This window comes from Ascidiella aspersa, chromosome 7 (genome assembly GCF_963924565.1).
Source record: "Ascidiella aspersa chromosome 7, kaAscAspe10.2, whole genome shotgun sequence".
Lineage (NCBI taxonomy): Eukaryota > Metazoa > Chordata > Ascidiacea > Phlebobranchia > Ascidiidae > Ascidiella > Ascidiella aspersa.
Genome location: NC_139453.1, coordinates 7,224,992 through 7,243,643, shown reverse-complemented (window position 1 = coordinate 7,243,643; position 18,652 = coordinate 7,224,992). Strand labels below are relative to the sequence as shown.

General features: G+C 34.5%; 1 protein-coding gene across 1 annotated transcript in view; it reads left to right on the top strand.

Annotated features, from left to right (window-relative positions):
- The window catches only part of LOC146137481 (uncharacterized), a 65,426-nt gene that overhangs the window by 10,908 nt on the left and 35,866 nt on the right, over positions 1-18,652 (top strand). Inside the window, exons 10-29 of the mRNA XM_083394356.1 lie at positions 1,175-1,283; positions 1,518-1,638; positions 1,860-1,927; positions 2,909-3,140; positions 4,002-4,128; positions 4,821-4,952; positions 6,002-6,166; positions 6,915-7,135; positions 8,816-8,933; positions 9,673-9,768; positions 10,046-10,180; positions 10,919-11,043; positions 11,719-11,962; positions 13,021-13,197; positions 14,217-14,360; positions 15,312-15,445; positions 15,787-15,908; positions 16,364-16,500; positions 17,198-17,458; positions 18,286-18,456. Of these exons, the coding sequence (XP_083250482.1) occupies positions 1,175-1,283; positions 1,518-1,638; positions 1,860-1,927; positions 2,909-3,140; positions 4,002-4,128; positions 4,821-4,952; positions 6,002-6,166; positions 6,915-7,135; positions 8,816-8,933; positions 9,673-9,768; positions 10,046-10,180; positions 10,919-11,043; positions 11,719-11,962; positions 13,021-13,197; positions 14,217-14,360; positions 15,312-15,445; positions 15,787-15,908; positions 16,364-16,500; positions 17,198-17,458; positions 18,286-18,456 (3,039 nt within the window). The remainder of the gene's footprint in view (positions 1-1,174; positions 1,284-1,517; positions 1,639-1,859; positions 1,928-2,908; positions 3,141-4,001; positions 4,129-4,820; positions 4,953-6,001; positions 6,167-6,914; positions 7,136-8,815; positions 8,934-9,672; positions 9,769-10,045; positions 10,181-10,918; positions 11,044-11,718; positions 11,963-13,020; positions 13,198-14,216; positions 14,361-15,311; positions 15,446-15,786; positions 15,909-16,363; positions 16,501-17,197; positions 17,459-18,285; positions 18,457-18,652) is intronic.

The window sequence follows — 18,652 nt, the reverse complement described above, 5'->3', positions numbered from 1 at the left end:
CAAACAGACAAATTTAAAGACCAGATTTATTGAAGAATATAGTTTTATTTGCATCAATATACCTAATTTTACACAAAAAATGGCTTGGGAAGAAATTAAGAATGAATAAATGAAATGTAAACTTTTTGTTCAACAGCAAGAAACTAACAAATGCACAGTTGAATAAATAATCTGTTTTTAAATTTTGTCTGCTTTTTTTTTTCTAAACCTATTTTATAGTTTTTTTCTTTCATAAAAATGTATTAGGCCACAGAATTTTGTGCAATGAAAATGGGCCGAAAAGAGGAAGGTTCAGAACCAATTGCCTAGAACATGGGTCTTCTTGTATTTGAAAATATCCCACAAATTTTGTAGTAAAGCAAGCCTGTGTTACACACAAAATTTGCATTAAATTTTCTGATAATGTTTTAAATTTTTAAACAAACTAGGCATTATCATAAAAACCTTCTAGCAAACAGTTAAAAAAGGTCTATTTTCTATTGCTTCTCACAGGCAGTCGCGTTTTTTTTTATTTTTTTTATTTATGCACCCATTTCCAAGTAGACTGATATGGACGTATATATACCTCCAGCAGAACTAGTGTTGACAATATGGGCACAGGGCCATTGCATTAATGTCCCATTTTGCACCACTTTGCCCTTTTTGAGCTAAGCACATGCAATATACTTGGTAAAGTTATGTAAAGGCAGGTGTTATGCAATGAATTAAGCACAGTTTTATGCTTTTCTGTTTATCAAAGGTTTGTCTAAACAATTTTTTACTGACCGAGGACATTATAGATAGTAATTTTCACTGGCTTTTTCTGAAGCTGCTTAATGCTCATACTAAGCACTGTAAAGAAAATCTAGTGAAAAACAGGATATAAAATCACAGAAATGCTCAGTAAAAACACTTAGTTTCAACTCAAGTCATTTCTTCAGAAAAATTCTAAAGGTCAAGTCAGGTCATTTGAAAGGTCAAGTCAGGTTATAAAGACTTATAATCTAGTCATTTGAAAACAGCACTTCAAGTGCACTTATGTCAAGTCATTCATTACAAAAGCACTGTAAGATTTTTAGTTAATTACACAAAATACTGTGTTTTAGTCGGTTTTAGCTTGATTTGTTAAGCCACCTTTCAATTTGTCAAATGGTTATTCAGCGAATTTCTGATTTTATTTATGTTTTCTTTTTAGGAGCCGGGAACCGGTGTTCCGATGACCAACCTCCAAGCCCCTCCCCCTGGTTTCCCCCCTCTTGATGCCACAAGCCCAACAAAGAGTGTAGAAGACCCACAAACACCCAGTATGTGTTGTTGAGACATAGTATTATTTAGCTTCTTACACCCCTGGCATTGTTGTTTTTATTTTTTTTGGCGAATAGCGCTAAGATTATGACGAAATACATTTTTCTTGAATAGAAAAAAAAAACTTTTTAACAAATTTACGTAACATGTGGAAGTGATTACCAATAAACAACAACTTAAAAGTTTATCAGAAAAAAATCCAGCTTCTCATCTCAATTGCCCAATTGCTTTAGGTGGCAAAAAGAAGCGATCGCGCAAATCGCAGAAATCATCGAAACCGAACAAAGGGGAGGATGGTTCAAAGAAAGACAAGCCGCCTCCGAAAAAGAAAAAGAAGAAAGAACATGCTGAAGGGTAAAATTGTGCCGAAATTTGTATGATTTTTTGAAATTTGGAATTAAAAATTTTGGGATAAAAATTATGCATAGGTTTAGAGTTTTAGAAAAATATGGTAAAAAAAGTTTTTAAAGCTTTTAACAGCTGGGTTGGTTTCTAACTGCAATTTGTCACTAAATGTATTAGGAAGTCTTGTTGATATTTAACCTTGAGTAATAACATGGTTTTGCTTGCCTTAGAGAGGAACATGTCTCTGGCGGCGAGAAAAAGAAAAAGAAGAAGAAAAAAGAAAAAGTTGTAGTTTCTGGTGAGTTCACAATCTATAATTTTTGATGTACATCATTGTACTGTTGTTTATTATTAGGAGTAGGGCGAATATTTTTTGACTTGTCAAACAAAGTCAAAATTTGTCAAAATTTTTTAAGTCAAAATCAAATAAAATTGCACATAAATCGCCTACAAAATTAAAAAAAACTAAAGGCACCTTTTTGAAATTGGTCGTTCGGTTATTTTGAAATTTATCTTTCATTTTATAAAAAAAAATTAATTTTGATATAAGTTCAAAGTCATTTTAACCGTATTATATCTTTATTAGAGCAATATGCAGTATAAAAAACGCGTGATTAACGGTGCCTAGGTTATTTAAATCAATGTATTTCTAACAGGTCAAAATTTTGTCAAAATAAATTATTTTCAGGTCAAAATTTGTCAATTTCCTATTTTTTTGGTCAAAAAATATTCGCCCTAATTATGAGACTTTAAAAAGATAGTTAGTGACTTGAAATTAGTAATGTGTGATACTTGACATTTTAATGCAAAAAGAAGTCCGATTTTAAAACATCAAAGTATTGCATTTCCATCTGATATCAATTGATGTCATACCTATGCTTAAACAAGCAAAATAGATGAAAAAGTCTAATAAAAAATGAAAATTTAAAAGTCTATCTTCTTAGCTTTTGACTTAAGTTTGCCTTAGATTTAAAAAAATTAATGAACTACAGTTTTTCCTAACTAATTTTTATAAAGTAACCTTTCATGGTAGAAAGTGCTGAATTAAAAACCGTCGTTGAGGTTTCTGAGTTAATTTGTGAAAGCGGGTTTGCACTCATACCACCCTCAAACCGATCAAGTACAGATGTTATTACTAGGTACTGGCTCTGATCCAGCATTATCCAACATCCTACCTAAAAAGTTAAAAATGTCAATTTAAACCCCCTGTCAAACTTTTAGATCTAAAGATTTTACCTTTCAATATGCGCACTATTACGATATCATGTTTTTATATAAGATCTTGATGAGGCAACACCAGCCATCGTGAAACCCACAGAAGAAGTCCCTGAAGCAGTTCCCGCCGCCGCCGCCGCCGCCGCCGCCACCACTGAGGGCAGTATTGTTGTCGAGAACAATGACACGGTGGAACAGCCGGCAACAGAAAATAGCGTTGACCCTGCAAGTCTGCCTGCCGTACCAGAACTGACACCAGCAGCTCCTGTAAAAACACCTGAAAAGAAAAAGAAAAAGTAAGTTGTTTATTGCAGCCACTTAGTGTAAATGCAGTTTTTGGTATAACCATGGTTACTCAAATACGGTCAAAAGTTATCTTTTTCTTCATAGATTCAATCCAATGTAGTTTTAGACACGTTTAATTGTACAGACAGAATCTAAGCAACCTCGTTTATCGTTTGTTCACAAACAAGCTGTGTTAAAATTTTTTATTTTCTTGTATGAATTGCTTTGGCTTTGTTGGATAAAATTAATTTAAATTAGTTTACCGCAAGAGACAAATAAAAGTGTTGTGGCCCGAAAGTAATTGATAAATCATTTGACAGACCCAAATTTGAAATGCAATTTATTAATTTCCAGTGTTTTGTGCTGTTTTTCCATTAGACAGAAAGTTAAAGCTTTGTGATAAAACTTGTACAAAACTGCAGTGTTTGCAACAGTTTGCTGTTAACATTTTTTTTTAGTAATAATGTATATATATTATAGTATAGCTTCTAAGCCTGGCATGAGTTTTTTTGTTTCAAAATGTCAAAATTAGATTTTAATGTGCTTTTTTTAACATTTTAAGAACTTTTTTTAATTTTATAAACTTCTGTGTAATGAAGATTTTTATTTGTAAAATATTTCAGCTACTTGGCAGTATTTCAGTGCACGTTTTTTTATAAAATGACAACCCTAAATATGGCACAGCTAACATGACAGTGTGGAAAGGACAACATCTGCTAATGAGCTTTGTTTACTTTTCTTGATCCAGTGTTTTCTTTTGCCTCTTTATTTGTTGACATAAAGTCTTCAATTGGGAGCAAATTGCTATGTTAAAAAATTTCCAAAAATCCATTGTGAACACAGTTGAACCGACTTTTTTTTTATTTCTACAGGCCTCCCGCTACTTTTGTAAAAAGCAAGAAAAAGCGAAAGCGTGGCTATGACTCGTCGGACGAAATGAACACAAATGATGCGGTGCAATCTACACCACCCCCTTCCCCTGACGAATCTCTGATTGAGGTTAATACTGCGTTTTAAAATACTTAAAAAAAAAATTTTTTTTTAAATTATTTAATAAATGCACTCTGAAAAAGGGTTATAAGAATATACAAATGTTTGATTGAAGTAGATGAAAGGTGTAAGTCTATTAATTAAAACAGTTTTATTTTGAGTAATGTAGTTTTGATCTGTTTTAAATAAACGCTCAAAGAGGTTAATGTTGCCTTTAAAATACCTAAAAAAATTGGGAAATTATCCAATAAATGCACCCTAAAAATTTGTTATTAGAATGTATGTATTTATGATTTAAGCAGGTGAAATATGTAAGTCTATTAATTAAAACAGTTTTCTATTGAGTAATGTAGTTTTGATTTGTTTTAAATAAACCCAAGAGGTAAAACAGCCCTGATTAGCTATAAAAAGTTATCTGAATTTATTCAATAAATGCAGCCTGAAAATGGGCTGTAAGGATTTATATATTTATGATTTAAGCAGGTGAAATGTGTAAGTCTGTTGATAAAACAGTTTTTTTTTAGTAATGTTTTGTTTTTAAAGATCTGTTTTAAAAGACTGTTTCAATTGATGTTATCCTGTTTGATTGAATAGTATGCTTGTAAACATTGACTAAATGCTCTTTATCAAACATCACTTCACAACAGGATGTTTAACAAAAAAGTATTTTTTTAACCTTTCTTTGTTATTGTGTCTTGCAGAAGCGGCGTTCAGGACGTAACGTAAAGCGAAAGCGTTACATCGAGGCCATGGACATTCAGTTTAGTGGGGATGATGAAAATGACTTTTTACCGCAAGATGGGAATAAAAATGAACCAATGGTGGCCATGAAGGTTGGAAGTGTATTCTTTTTTTGCTCTCCCAAAAAACACCTTTTCGTTTATATATATCTCTTAAAAACATAAGAACATGTAAAAAAAATATTTTACATGATTTTATAGATAATTTATTTTTTTTCGTCCTAAAGTAATTGTGTAATATTATACAATCTGGCACTGTGTGAATCTTACAAAGTTCAATTCATGCCAAATCAATTTATAAATCTTTTCAAGTTATGTACTTCAGACTTTCTTGTCTCAGTCAAAATCAGTCACTATAGGTTCTAGTTTATAAAAGAGAAATATATTTCGCCAATCACGGCATCATCAGTCTCTTAATTCGAATGAATTTATTTCATATATTGCATTCAAAGTCATTGTCGTCATTAACGTTATTTAGGGCGAGGAGATATCTTCTTTTTTACATATTCAGCTTGCATTTTTTAAATTTTTTCAATTTGCATGAATAAACTTAACTTAGTGGCATCATCTCTAATTTTTTTTTAATGATGAACCCAAAACAATAATCCTGGATCAGTCTGTGGTTTCTAGTCCTAATATTTTGACAGTGTTGTAAACAATGTCATTTTAAAATGAATTCAGTCCCAGTCAAGTCATTTGAAAAATAACTCCAATCCAAGGCAAGTCTTTTGCAAATATAACTAGTCAAGTCCGAGTACAAGTCATCGGTTGCCCAAGTCAAGTAACTTTGAAGAGCAAGTCAACTTTAAGTCATAACATTGACATAAAATTGAACGTTAAACCTATAAAATTGCTAAACTCGTCCGATTCATAGCAATAACTCTCAACTAAAATACAACAAACGCAATGAAGAACACTCAAATTGTTTAATGTGCAAAACTTAGGTAAAATAACACTTAATGTAATCCAAACATATGTGACAAAATGACTTCCGTCCCAAATCAAGTCATTTGACCATAATAAGCTGTCTTTAACTTTAACATAGCATTTTTTAACAAATGTTTACTGAAGTTAAACAACTGATGAAAATGTGTAATTTAGACTTGTTGCATTTGCTAAGATTAGGGATTTTTCTCTCTTAGAATAACAATGAAGAGGATGAAGTCATGATCGTTGAGAAGACCCTGGCGCACAGGATCCGGACAAAACGCAAGCGTCGAAAGTCTGAAGCCAAACAAGAAGCGGCACCGACCGCCGACCAAACTGACGATGCCGACACAGTCACTGCGAACGCCAGTTCAGAAGAAGTCCCAGCAACTGAAACAACAGGTAAAATGCTCAAATTAATGTTGACATGCAGAGCGTAGAAAAAAATTACAAGACATGCCGAGTCATAGGAAAGATTATTGTGACATACTTGTGACAAACTTTACTACCTGTCTGATCCTTTTTTGTTCCACAAAATAACCCCTTTAAATCTTCACCAATAAAATGTTGAAAAAAATTACTGTTTCAATAATCACATAAAAACAAGGAAAGTTTAAAAAAGTTTAGTGTAGTTATCATTCATATCGCTACTCTGCAAACTGCTTAAGTGTGATAAACTTGTCAAACGATTTATACACATTATTAATAACAACAAAACTTACTAAGAAGTATGTTCTTCATCTTAAAATTAGAGAATGAATTTAAAAAATGCTGCCAAAGCCTCATAATCTTCGTCAGGACTCCCCACATTATACTTCTTTAGTTATAATTGCTACTTATAACTTGAAAGTCAATTTTGGAAGGTCAATAAACAAGCTATATTCAACTTGAAAGTCATTAAACAAGCTATATTACAATTTTTTTTCAGCTACATTAGTACTTTGTTATTTAGTTACTAACTTTCGTCAAAACACAATAAAAGTAAAGATTTTCTAGTTTAATGTTTATCTTGAAATTTTCTTTTATCTCGGGTGTTAACCTAGTTTTGTATTTTTTCCAGCCGCTGTCAATAAAGAACCTGAATCAGTAGAAAACGCTGTTTCCGCTGATAATTTCACGACAACAGAGGACTCCAAACAATCCCCTACCTCAACAGAGAACCCCGACGTCCCACCACCCCTCACTGTGGATACAAATCACCCCCAAACCCTGCCCAGTCCCATGTTGAGTCCCACGTCGCTCAAAAACCCCCGTATCCGCAAGATGTCATTGGGGGTTGAAGAAGTGGAAGAAGAAGAAGAGGTTTCTGGAGTTGGCGAGACGGAATACTACATCAAATATAAGAACTAGTGAGTGGCTGTTTGCTTATTTAGGGTAGGGGTCACCAAAATACAACCTGTGGGCCAAATCCAACACGCTAGTGCAGGATTGGGCAACTACTGCTTGCGGGCTAAATCTGGCCCACCACCTACTTTATGAAATGGGTAAGAGGCCATTTCTGGAGGCAAACAAAATACTACATCAAATATAGGAACTTGTGAGTGGCTGTGTGTTTCTTTGGGGCAGGGGTAACCAAACTACGGCCTGTCGGCCTTCAACCTGCTAGTTCAGGGGTGGGCAACCTACGACCCACGGGCAAAATCTGGCCCACCGCCTCCTTTATTAAATGGTTAAATCAAGAGTCCATTTCTGGTGTTGGATAGACTGTATACAACCTCAAATATAAGAACTAGTCAAGTGAGCCCCTGTTTGTTTCTTTAGGCTAGGCGTCATCTAACTACGGTCTGTCGGCCAAATTCAACCCGCTAGTTCGGGGGGTGGGAAACCTACGGCTCGCAGGCCGAACACCCCCCAAATGAGTATTATCAGGCCCACCACTTCCACTCTGAAATCAGTGAAAGGGCCATTTCTCATATTTTTGTTGCTATTTCAATTGTGTAAACGTTGAGAATTGTTTGTTTAGCTTAAAGGCACAAAGCCTACTTTGGAATGCAATTAATAGCAATGGAAGTTTCGCCAAATCAGTGTATCAAATGTATATTAATCAATTAAAATTTGTTACGGCCCGTAGAGACCTTTCTGAGGTTGGTTTTAGCCCATTACGAGAAAATATTCCCACCCCTGTCCTGGTTTAATTCAAGATGCCATAATTATTTATAATTCATATTCGAAATGCGATATAAACTAGCAAATGCCAAATTTATACTTGACAAAATTTAGTAAATTTTCACATAATGGATTAGTAAAATTATTGTATTTCTGTGATTTGTCTTATGCCTTTTTTATTTAGATAAAAAATGTCAATAAAAAGGATTTTGTTAAATAATTTTAAGGTTTTGTTTAAATAGTTTTATTTAGAAGGTGATTTTGAGTATTTTGTAGAACGAATTATAACTGTCATTTTAAATCCCTAAGCCTGACCTAAGAATACTTTATCTTGTTTAGCTATGACCATCATGTAAAAAATTGAATCAAATTAACTCAAATATTCGGGATACATTTTACATTTGTTACAGATTTTAAAAAGGATACCACATGTCACAGTTCAGCAATATCTGAATAATTCTGCCCAATTTACAAGCTGTAAATTATTAATGTGTTTTTTCCAAATCGAAGAAAATCCTAACATATCCCTTTTAAATTGTTAAACTGTGGATTAAATACAAGTTTTCAAGGCATTCTTTTTCAAGAGAAAGCAAATTTACTGCAATTTTTAACATATAAATAAAGGAAAATAGAAGAATGGCTGTGTTTTCATGAAATATATATTAACAGTTTTTATATTGATTTATTTTTCTTGTTCGTGACACTTACCATATTTCATAGGCATTAGGAGGCATTACCTATTATTGTGGGTCATATACAACAGTAAAGCAGTTTTGTATTTGTTTTAGGACATCCATTGATTTTCTCATAAAATTGTGTTTGTATTTTAATTTAAGTGTACAACCACATTAACCTGAATAACATTCTTTGCCGTGTTTGATTTCTCAATATATAATAGTTCCTAATACTGCATTATTTTTCAGTTCTTATTTGCATTGCGATTGGAAAACGAAAGACGAAATCGAGGACAAGCGATTTGATGGCAAGCTAAAGCGATATCTGGCAAGATACACACTTAATGGAGAAATCGTTTACCCAGAGGTACATAATTTGTGTAATAAAAATTGAAGCATATATGACATGAAAATAATTAAACATACATATACAAAATGTGTATGCTGTCATTAAGCCCTTCTGGAGTCCTACTGGCCAACGATCACAGCACCCATATATAGTACAACAACATGCCTTTGAAGAAGCTTAACAAATTATTTAGTGCAAGCAAGGCCAGGCGAGTTGTGAGTTCAAACCTCAATGCAGGCTAGTTGTTTTTCTAGCCTGGCCTTGCTTGCACTACGACCCTAATCAGGCTGCCTGATTTTCATCTTGTGTGACATGAAAAGAGCTATTTTTTCATTTTTTTATTAATGAATTAAGCAGCTATGCCAGTATCACCATTCCGTAGTTATCCTCATACCTACATAAGTACACTGAAAGCCATCGCAGACTCACCGAATGTGCTGATGAATGATGAAAGCAGGGCAGGCTAGGAAAACAACTAGCCTGCAGTGAGATTTGAACTTACAACCTCAGTCATACTGGGACCGTCGCTCCACCAAATGAGCTATACACAGGCTCAGAGCGGAGCGAGTTTAGAAACAACCATACGCAATGCTTGCTACATACTGTTAGTTCAAGCAACATCAAATTGAAAATGATTTACAGTACCTTATCAATATTCAATGAAAGATACACACACACATATGTCCCTACATAAGGAAGCAATATCTGAATTACTACATATTTGTTGCTTATATTGTTTTGTTCTTTCTTCATATAGTTTGAAATGGACGAAATATTTAATCCGGACTTTGTGACGGTTGACCGAGTTCTCGATGTCACGCAAAGCGACCCAGATAGCAATGGAGAGGTAATAGTTGTTTTTGACTTTAACTTGTTTAAAAAATTAAAAAAACATTTTTTAAAGTCTTAAATATTATTCAACTGTTGTAGTGTTATGCAAATTTTATTTTAGATTGTTTTCAAATTTGCGGTAATCTTTGGTGCCGCCTGTTAAGTTTGATCAAAATAATCAAACAGCTGTTTTGGAAGAATGCTGGTCCTTTTTAGGAAGGTTTTCTTTTGAAAGGGCCACAAATCAGATTTGTAAGCTGTGTTTAAAACCATAATATAAGTTGCTATTTCACGTTCAGATAAGTCGCCACTATCTTGTAAAGTGGTGTTCACTTCCCTATGAAGACTGTACTTGGGAAAGAGAAGCAGACATCGAAGAAACCAAAATTAAGGAGTTCAATGCCAGGTGTAGCTACAGACCGCCACCAAGAAAGGTAATTAATATGATTTTATTTTAAGTACACAAATATAAGGCTAGGAAAATTAATTTTTATTTGTAGCTTATCTACGCCTTTTTTTATAATTAGTCATTTTAAAAAGTCACTATATAAAAATAAAATACTGTACTTGGTTGCCCATTTGCTGGCGTGTTTTTCTCAAAAAAACACCAAAAAAAAACATTGTCGATTTTTTTAAAATAATTTGTTTAAAACATTGGAGCATAATAGTTGGAGGTTGTAGTAAGACGTAATAAGAATATCAAAGCCCATACAGAAGTAGGTATCATTTTGAACGTTTCGAATAACTCTTTATTTATTTTCAACATCTGAAAATGATATAAGCGTTATTTCAAACGTTCAAAATGTTACCTACTTCTGTATGGGCTTTGATATTCTTATTACGTGTTTAAAACATGTTGCGCTTTACATTTAGTCTAGTTTATAGCGATTGTTGTGTAGTGTGTGACATTTCTCATTGTAAAGTAATATTAAGCCAAGTTGCTTATTATTTAGCAAAGTTTAACATAGAAGTTCTTTCATAAAAGTTTAACATTGAAGTTCTGGCAATTTTAAATTAATTTCCGAATGAAAGAAATTCAGCATCACACCTCAACATTTTATATGCAAATGACTAAAAAACATATGCAAAATGACTTTGAACCCTTTTTGAGTTCAAAGTGTTTTTCTTTACTGCTTCCTCAATATTAGTTTCCTTTGTCTTTTTGCTAACAGAATCGTCCGCATAAAGACACGTGGCGCCGTTTGGACGAGGATAAGGTCAAGTTCTGCAACAACAACACTCTGCGCGATTATCAGTTCGAAGGAATCAACTGGCTCCTATTTAACTGGTTTAATAAGTAAGTCACTTGTTTAGTGTTGTTTTTTTCTGGCTTTCTATTACTAAGTGTAGCTGCATGGTCTTTCTACATGACTGGTATTGTCAGATTCTGTGCAAGAAATGCCAAAATTAAATGCTTCCCAATTTTTTTTTTTTAAATGCCCCAAATTTTTTTTTCTTGAAATTCCCCCCCCCCAAAATTTGTTTAAGCCTTTAGTATATATTGTAAATGTAGCCTTGATATCCTTATGATGTAAATTTTAAACCAGTGATTCTTAAACTGTGTGCTTTGAGAGATCTTAGTTTTGCCACGAAACTAAACAAAACCATACCCACAATTATTTGAAATAGGCTATTGCTGCCAGTCATAATATACAATTTTTTGTTCCCTGGCCCTACACAACAGATTCAAAACGTTTTTTGGGACTTAGCTGTACAAATTGCAGTTTTTTTTTTTTATAAAATAATAAGGAGTAGGCCTCAATATATAATCAACCCGAATAATTTTTCTCATATATTTCTGCAAAAGCGCTCAATCTGTTCTCGATTTTGAAATAATTCAAGTTATCTTTTTATAATCATTAGTTTAATTTAGCCTTTGATTACCAAAATCTTTAAAACAATCCTTGTTAAGTGATATTTTGGTCTGCTTTAACCTTTAACCTTTAACCTAACACTGACCTTTCAATTTCAGGCGCAACTGTATTTTAGCGGACGAGATGGGCTTGGGCAAGACCATCCAATCGATCACCTTTCTCCAGAAAATATTCGACCACGGAATCCCCGGCCCCTTCCTGATCGTAGCCCCACTCAGCACCATCGCAAACTGGCAGCGCGAATTCGAGGGCTGGACCACAATCAACGCTGTGGTTTACCATGGCAGCCAGACCAGCCGCGACATGCTACACACCTATGAGTGGCATTGCCGCGATGACAATGTGAGCTAAGTTTGCTTAATTTTTTGTGTGTTTTTTTTACTTCTTAGTTTGCTGTAGGGGCTTTGATATTATTATAATGTCTTACTACAACCTCCAGTTGTAAAGTACTTTTTACAATGTGAGCTAAGTTTGCTTAATTTTTTGTTTTTTTTTGTCTTAGTTTGTGTGTTTTTTAAAAACAAATTCCTAATTCTTCTGTAGGGGCTTTGATATTCTTATAACGTCTTACTTCAACCTCCAACCATTATGCTACAAAATTCCTAATCAATGCTTTGTTTGTGTTTCTACCATATTTGATTATGTCTAAATTCATAACACAATTGATGGCATTGTGATTTGGCTAGAAAAGACGAATCAATTTAAATAGTTTAGTTAGTTTCAAATATTTGGATTTAATACTGTCAGAATGAATAGAATTAGTTAGCGTTCTGCAAACATTTAAAAGAGATTTTTGATATTCATCAATATTAATCAATAAAACGAATTTTGTTTTGAAAAGTACATTAAAAAAAACAAAATGTCTAATATTTACAGGATCTTACAAATTGCCTTCCATTTATGTTAAAATGTATTTTTTGCCATATTTATCCAGCAATATATAACATTTTCAAGTATTTTTTTTAATAATTTGGAGAATATCCAAAGTTTAAATTAGTTTAAAGTATCTTGCAGAATGGTAAAATTAACTTATAAAATATAAAAGTAATAATATCCAAAGTTAAAAGTATGTTGTAGAATATTCAAAGTAATTTGAAACACTATATACGGATCTGTTCATAAGTTTAATGGTGAAAATAACGGCCCAAATAGACATAAAAAGCGACATGCTTTATTATTCAAACGTTTCGGCAAATTCTCATGCCATCATCAGCATGTCGCTTTTTATGTCTATTTGGGCCGTTATTTTCACCATTAATCAAAGTAGTTGTTTTCAAAGTTAAAATTATGTATAGGAGTAGATAGCTACAAAGAAGTAGAAAAAAATTTCAGTCCATATATCCAAAATTAAAAGTATCGTGTATAATATCCAAATAATATCTGTTTTCTCTTTATTTCAGCTTGAAGAAATCCCAGGTGCTTACAAGATGCAAGCGGTGATCACAACTTACGAGATGATCGTCCTTGATTCACCTCATCTTCGCGATGTGGACTGGAGGTGTATGATCATCGACGAGGGACACAGACTCAAGAACATCTCCTGCAAGCTGGTCGAATCCTTCAGAAACATGACACTGGTATGTGGATAAAACTGTAAACCAGTTGTCTGCAAACTGTTGGCGTAGTGGGCCGCAAATTATTTTCTAATATTTCAATATTGTCATGTAGTTGTGGGCTGCACCACACTTCAAACTTGTGGGCTGCATCACACTTCAAACAGGAAATTGATAGAGCAAACGTTCCAACATGGTGCACGCTCACAGCCTTATTTAGGGAAAAATAGCTAGAAGGTGAAGGGCCGCACAAAAAATGGAAAAGGGCCGCATGCGGCCCCCGGGCCGCACGTTGCTCACCCCTGGTTTAGGCCAAAGACGCTATGCATACTATGGCATTTTGCGTCATGTGACTTATAAACGCAACAAAGGTAAACTTTATTATATAACACCATAAACTTTTCGCACTACATGTAAGATTTTTAGGATGAAGTTTCATGTGACGTAACTTTATCGTCATTCGTTTCACGTAGTGGTACTTAAACTGTCGAAGTTTCAAGCTTAATCGTTTTCAGTTCAAATTAAAATTGTTGATCCTAAACAGAGAACAACCCATACCCATAGTGTAAGTTTTACAAATACAACCAAATTTTGGTTTACACTTTCGATCCGGTTACATCGTTAATAAAAAAATGTTCATTTTAATAGCATATCATTTCATCATTAATACAGGTTTGCCACAAGTCTTAGAGTGTAAGTCTTTGAATGGCTTTAAAGTGCTTCCTACCATCAATTTCACACTTAAGGCCCGTTTACACTACAGCTGCAGTGAGCTGCGCTGGGCGTAAAAATCGCTCCAAACGTAACGTGTTTCTATAGCTGCACGGGGCTTGAGTTTAGCAAAGCGTGAAAATCGCTCCAAAGCGTATTTTTAAGCTAGCTGCAGCTGCTGCACGGGGCTTGAGTTTAGCAAAGCTTGAAACGCTCGCCACAATAGAATTTAAATGCAAATTACGCCCAGCGCAGCGCAGCTCAGTGCAGCTGTAGTGTAAACGGGCCTTTACGCAAATTACTTATAATACCTTGAAACGGTTTACTTCCAGGAACACAAGGTCCTCTTAACGGGGACTCCCCTCCAAAACAACGTGGAAGAGTTGTTCGCCCTCCTATCATTCTTGCAACCCGACACATTTACTTCGCAACAAGCATTCTCACACGAGTTCGGAAACCTCAAGGACAACGCTCAGGTGAGTGATTGCTAAAAGTCGGAAGTGGCTTTAACACGCTTGCCGATTCGTCACAAGGGTTTGTATGCCTGTACGGTATTATTATATGCCTTTTGTGCTTTTATCAATGTTCCGCTTTACCGAAAGCATAATGCCCTGCCTTTTTAAATGGGACACTTAAGCGATTTTTCAATCCTACTTGTTAATAAAGGGGAGACATTTTTATCCATTTTTGTCTATAGAGCTAGTATCAACTACTATTTGTTTAATTAAAACGTATTTCATTGTCCTTAAAACGAAATGATAATTTTTAGGTATAGTAATTTTTCAGTCGTAATTGTTAATAAAATGGATAACCTTTTGTCCATCATGTATTAATTGTTAATTAAAACAATGTTAAAGGCTGGAATCCTGTATTAGTTGTTAATTAAAATGTACCCTTGAAATCGGGAAATGCACTAACTTTGAATGTTCACAATGAAGTACTGTACTGAACAAAGCATTCGAAGCTGTTAGTTGTGATTTCTAACCTACTTCCCAAAGTGGTTCTGAGTATATCACTCCACAACAAACGCCTGTGTATAAATATAAAGTAAACAAACAGCTCATTATAATTATGCTAGGGTGTGCAGTTTTTAAAAGACACAAGTTTGAAAAACGTAGCAGGGATATCAAAGCCCGTTTAGAAGAAGGTAACATTTTTAATAGTTTGAATATCTCTTTATTCATTTTCACGTTGGTTCAAAATGTTGCCTACTTCAATACGACCTTTCCCACCACGTCTAACTAAGACCCCCAATAATTATGCCCCGAGTTTGAAAAACTATTGAACTATTTTGCGATTGCCAAAGTATATTATGGTAGATCAGTATTTAAAAAAAATACACAATATAGGGTCTTCAACTACCAATGTGCAAAGCCGTATTCTAACTTAACTGTTGAATTACCCAAAGCATCATTTTATTCCTTCAGGTTGAAAAGCTGCAGGAGTTGTTGAAACCGATGATGCTTCGGAGGTTGAAGGAAGATGTGGAGAAGTCGCTCGCTCCCAAACAAGAAACCATCATAGAAGTCGAACTCACCAACATACAGAAGAAGTACTACAGGTAAGCATGAGAAATTATAAGTTTTTATTTAAGTTTAGGCCTTGGTTAATTGCTCTACTGTTGGCAATATTTAGTTTTTTTTTAGAAAATATTTACTGTACAACCAGTGATTATCAGCCGCATTTGTCCATCGCAAAGCTATTTCAAACCATTTGCACTTTGTAGTCTTGCTTAAACTTCAAACACATTTCACTTAAACTTCAAACACATTTTTGTCATCTAACGTTTTAAATAGCTAATAAGAATATCTTACAAACAAGCTGAAATTTATTGAAACACAACCACCGCATTGAAGTTTTTTTTTGCTGTCGGTAGTTCACCACTTTGTGTCTATTTTTCAGGGCGATTCTGGAGAGAAATTTCGAGTTTCTTGCGAAGGGCACCAGTGGCGGCAATGTCCCAAACTTAATGAACACGATGATGGAATTAAGGAAGTGTTGCAATCATCCTTATCTTATCAAAGGTAAACTTCTAAGATTCATTATTATTCTTTCTTCATAAAAAAGCCTCTTTAAAGATAGTCTGTTGTCGGTCAAGCTTACTACAAATAAGTGCGTCATAGTCTGCCACCATAAAAAAATATTTGACTTCAAAAATTACTTTTATGGTTATGCAATAAATAAAATAGCTGGTCTAACGTTTTAAAAAAAAAACCTGTTTTTTGTTGTGTGGATGACTTCGTTCGCTAAAACAAGGAGAACGTATTTTTGTGTAATAAAAAAAACACTTGGAGAAAATAAATAATTGCCTGAAGAGCTTTAATTTCAGTATACTATGCCTGGTGGCAACAACATATTAATACTAAATAAACAACATTTTAAATTATTTCAGTTTTAAACGACACCTCAAGACAAAATAATGTAAATGTGTGTATTTTTGCCATTTAACTCCAGGTACGACTGTGATGTTTTTTTTCAGGTGCTGAGGACAAGATAATGGCGGAAGAAAAAGTTTTCCGGCAGGACTTTGATGGACTACAAGCGATGATCCAGAGCTCAGGAAAGCTTGTTCTTATTGACAAACTGCTTCCACGGCTCAAGCAAGGCGGACACAAGGTAAAAAACGAAGTTTAATTAAAATTTAATGTGCTGCTTAATGTAGAAACTTTCACGTCCTATGTAAAAAGATTGCTTGGTTTACCGTTTTAAAATTGCAAAATTAAAAAAATATATATTTATTGACCATAGAACTGGCAAACCATATTGCCCACTTAAAAATAAATTAATCTTGTTTTTTTTTTGAACGGACGCCAATGTAAGCAAAATTTTAGTTGAAATGCATCAACCGTATTTATTTCTGTAAAAATGAGACACAGCTATGTTTCGTTTGTTTCGTTTTGTTTGTTTTTGAACAACATAAAACCTATTCTTTCTAAAAAACCAACAGACAAACATTTTTAGCAGGCCGTCATGCCTTGAAAAGAACACGCAATAATTTCTCAAACTTGCTTTAACATGTACGTCACAAAATGCTTTAGCTTGTCTTACCAAGAGAAAACATTTTGACGTACATTTCACAATGAAAAAACATATACTTGGGTGCACTATGCACGGATCTTATAATGTACCTTCATAATTAATTGCCAAAAAGGTCCCGAGTAGATTGACATCATCTCAATAATGAAGAAAGATATACGTAAGTATAACATGCCTTATCAGGAGAAGTAATTTTTACGTCCATTTCACAGCGAAAAAATCTCCGTCCACCAAGTGCCAAAAAAGAAAAATGACACAAATCCTCCTCTACTTCCAGGTCCTCATCTTCTCTCAGATGGTGCGCGTGCTCGACATCCTGGAGGACTACCTTGTGCAACGCTCCTATTTCTACGAGCGAATCGACGGATGCATCCGCGGCAACGAGCGACAGATGGCGATTGATCGCTTCTGCAAGAAAGGATCTGACCGCTTCGTTTTCCTCCTCTGCACGAGAGCCGGAGGACTCGGAATCAACCTCACCGCAGCCGACACCGTCATCATCTTCGACTCTGACTGGAACCCGCAGAACGATCTTCAGGTTTGTCGGTTTTTGAAGATTTCAGTTATTTTTTTTAATTCAGGGGTATTTTTCAGAAAATCTACCTGCAGGTTTGTCGAAATTGTCGGTGCGATTTTGATTTGTTTACTCCACCAAACAAACCTGAAAGTCGTTTTTTTTTTTTTTTTTTTTTTTTTTTTTTTTTTTACTTTCCATAAATTAGAGGTATTTTTGGCGAAAAACGACCTGCAGGCCCGTCGGAAATTAGGCGCATGTGTTTTTGGCTTTATTTTGCGGCGCGCCATCTTATTATCTAATTGTGTCGTACAAAAATCCTAAAATTGGTTTAAAACTTCCTGTTGTATGTTTTTTAGAACTTTTTTCGGGGTCACTTTGCTATTATCGACCCTGAAAAAGCGTGTAGATTGTGGACAAATTGCAAATTTATGCTGATAACCTTGGGGTTAATTACGTCAAAGTTACTTAAAACCAGAAATGGTTAATGTTTTAATTCCCGTTCTTCACTCCTAGGCCAATTTTCGAAAGAAAGATTTAAGGTATCTGTGGTTAACCGTACTTAGACCTTCTTTACGAATCCCGGTGATACCTTATCGCAGGGTTTTTTGCCTTTTTTTACGCTGACCCCTTGAAAAATCCTGCTTTATCGGTCCCAATCCGATGTTTTTAAGGCTGTTTTATTTTTGTATAAAAGGATGATGGATCTTTATGTATTCATCGATTTACTAAACTGTCGATGTCAGTTTAGCCGAATTACATAAATTATGTTCTTTTGACGAAAGTCTTATTCTGTGTTCCACGCGGTTTAGCCGTTGCTCAAACGTTTCATATCCCCCTTTGTGTTCCAGGCTCAGGCTCGTTGCCACCGCATTGGCCAGCAGAAGCTAGTGAAGATTTACCGCCTTATCACGCGCAACTCTTACGAGAGGGAGATGTTCGACAAAGCCAGTCTCAAGCTGGGACTCGACAAGGCTGTGCTACAGTCGATCAGTGGCCGACAGAACCAAGAATCCAGTCAGGTAAGTTGGCTTAACGAAACCCTGCGTTTTTGTGTTTTGCTTCTTAACCAAAATGTGAATTTTTTTTATATATTTCTTTTTTTATCTTTTGATGAAGCAAGGTGTGCAGCATAACGATTGCACATTGAAGTTATGTAGAGATAAATAAAGTAAACCTTGTAAAAAACATTGTCTGAAAACAAAATGTTACATAGAA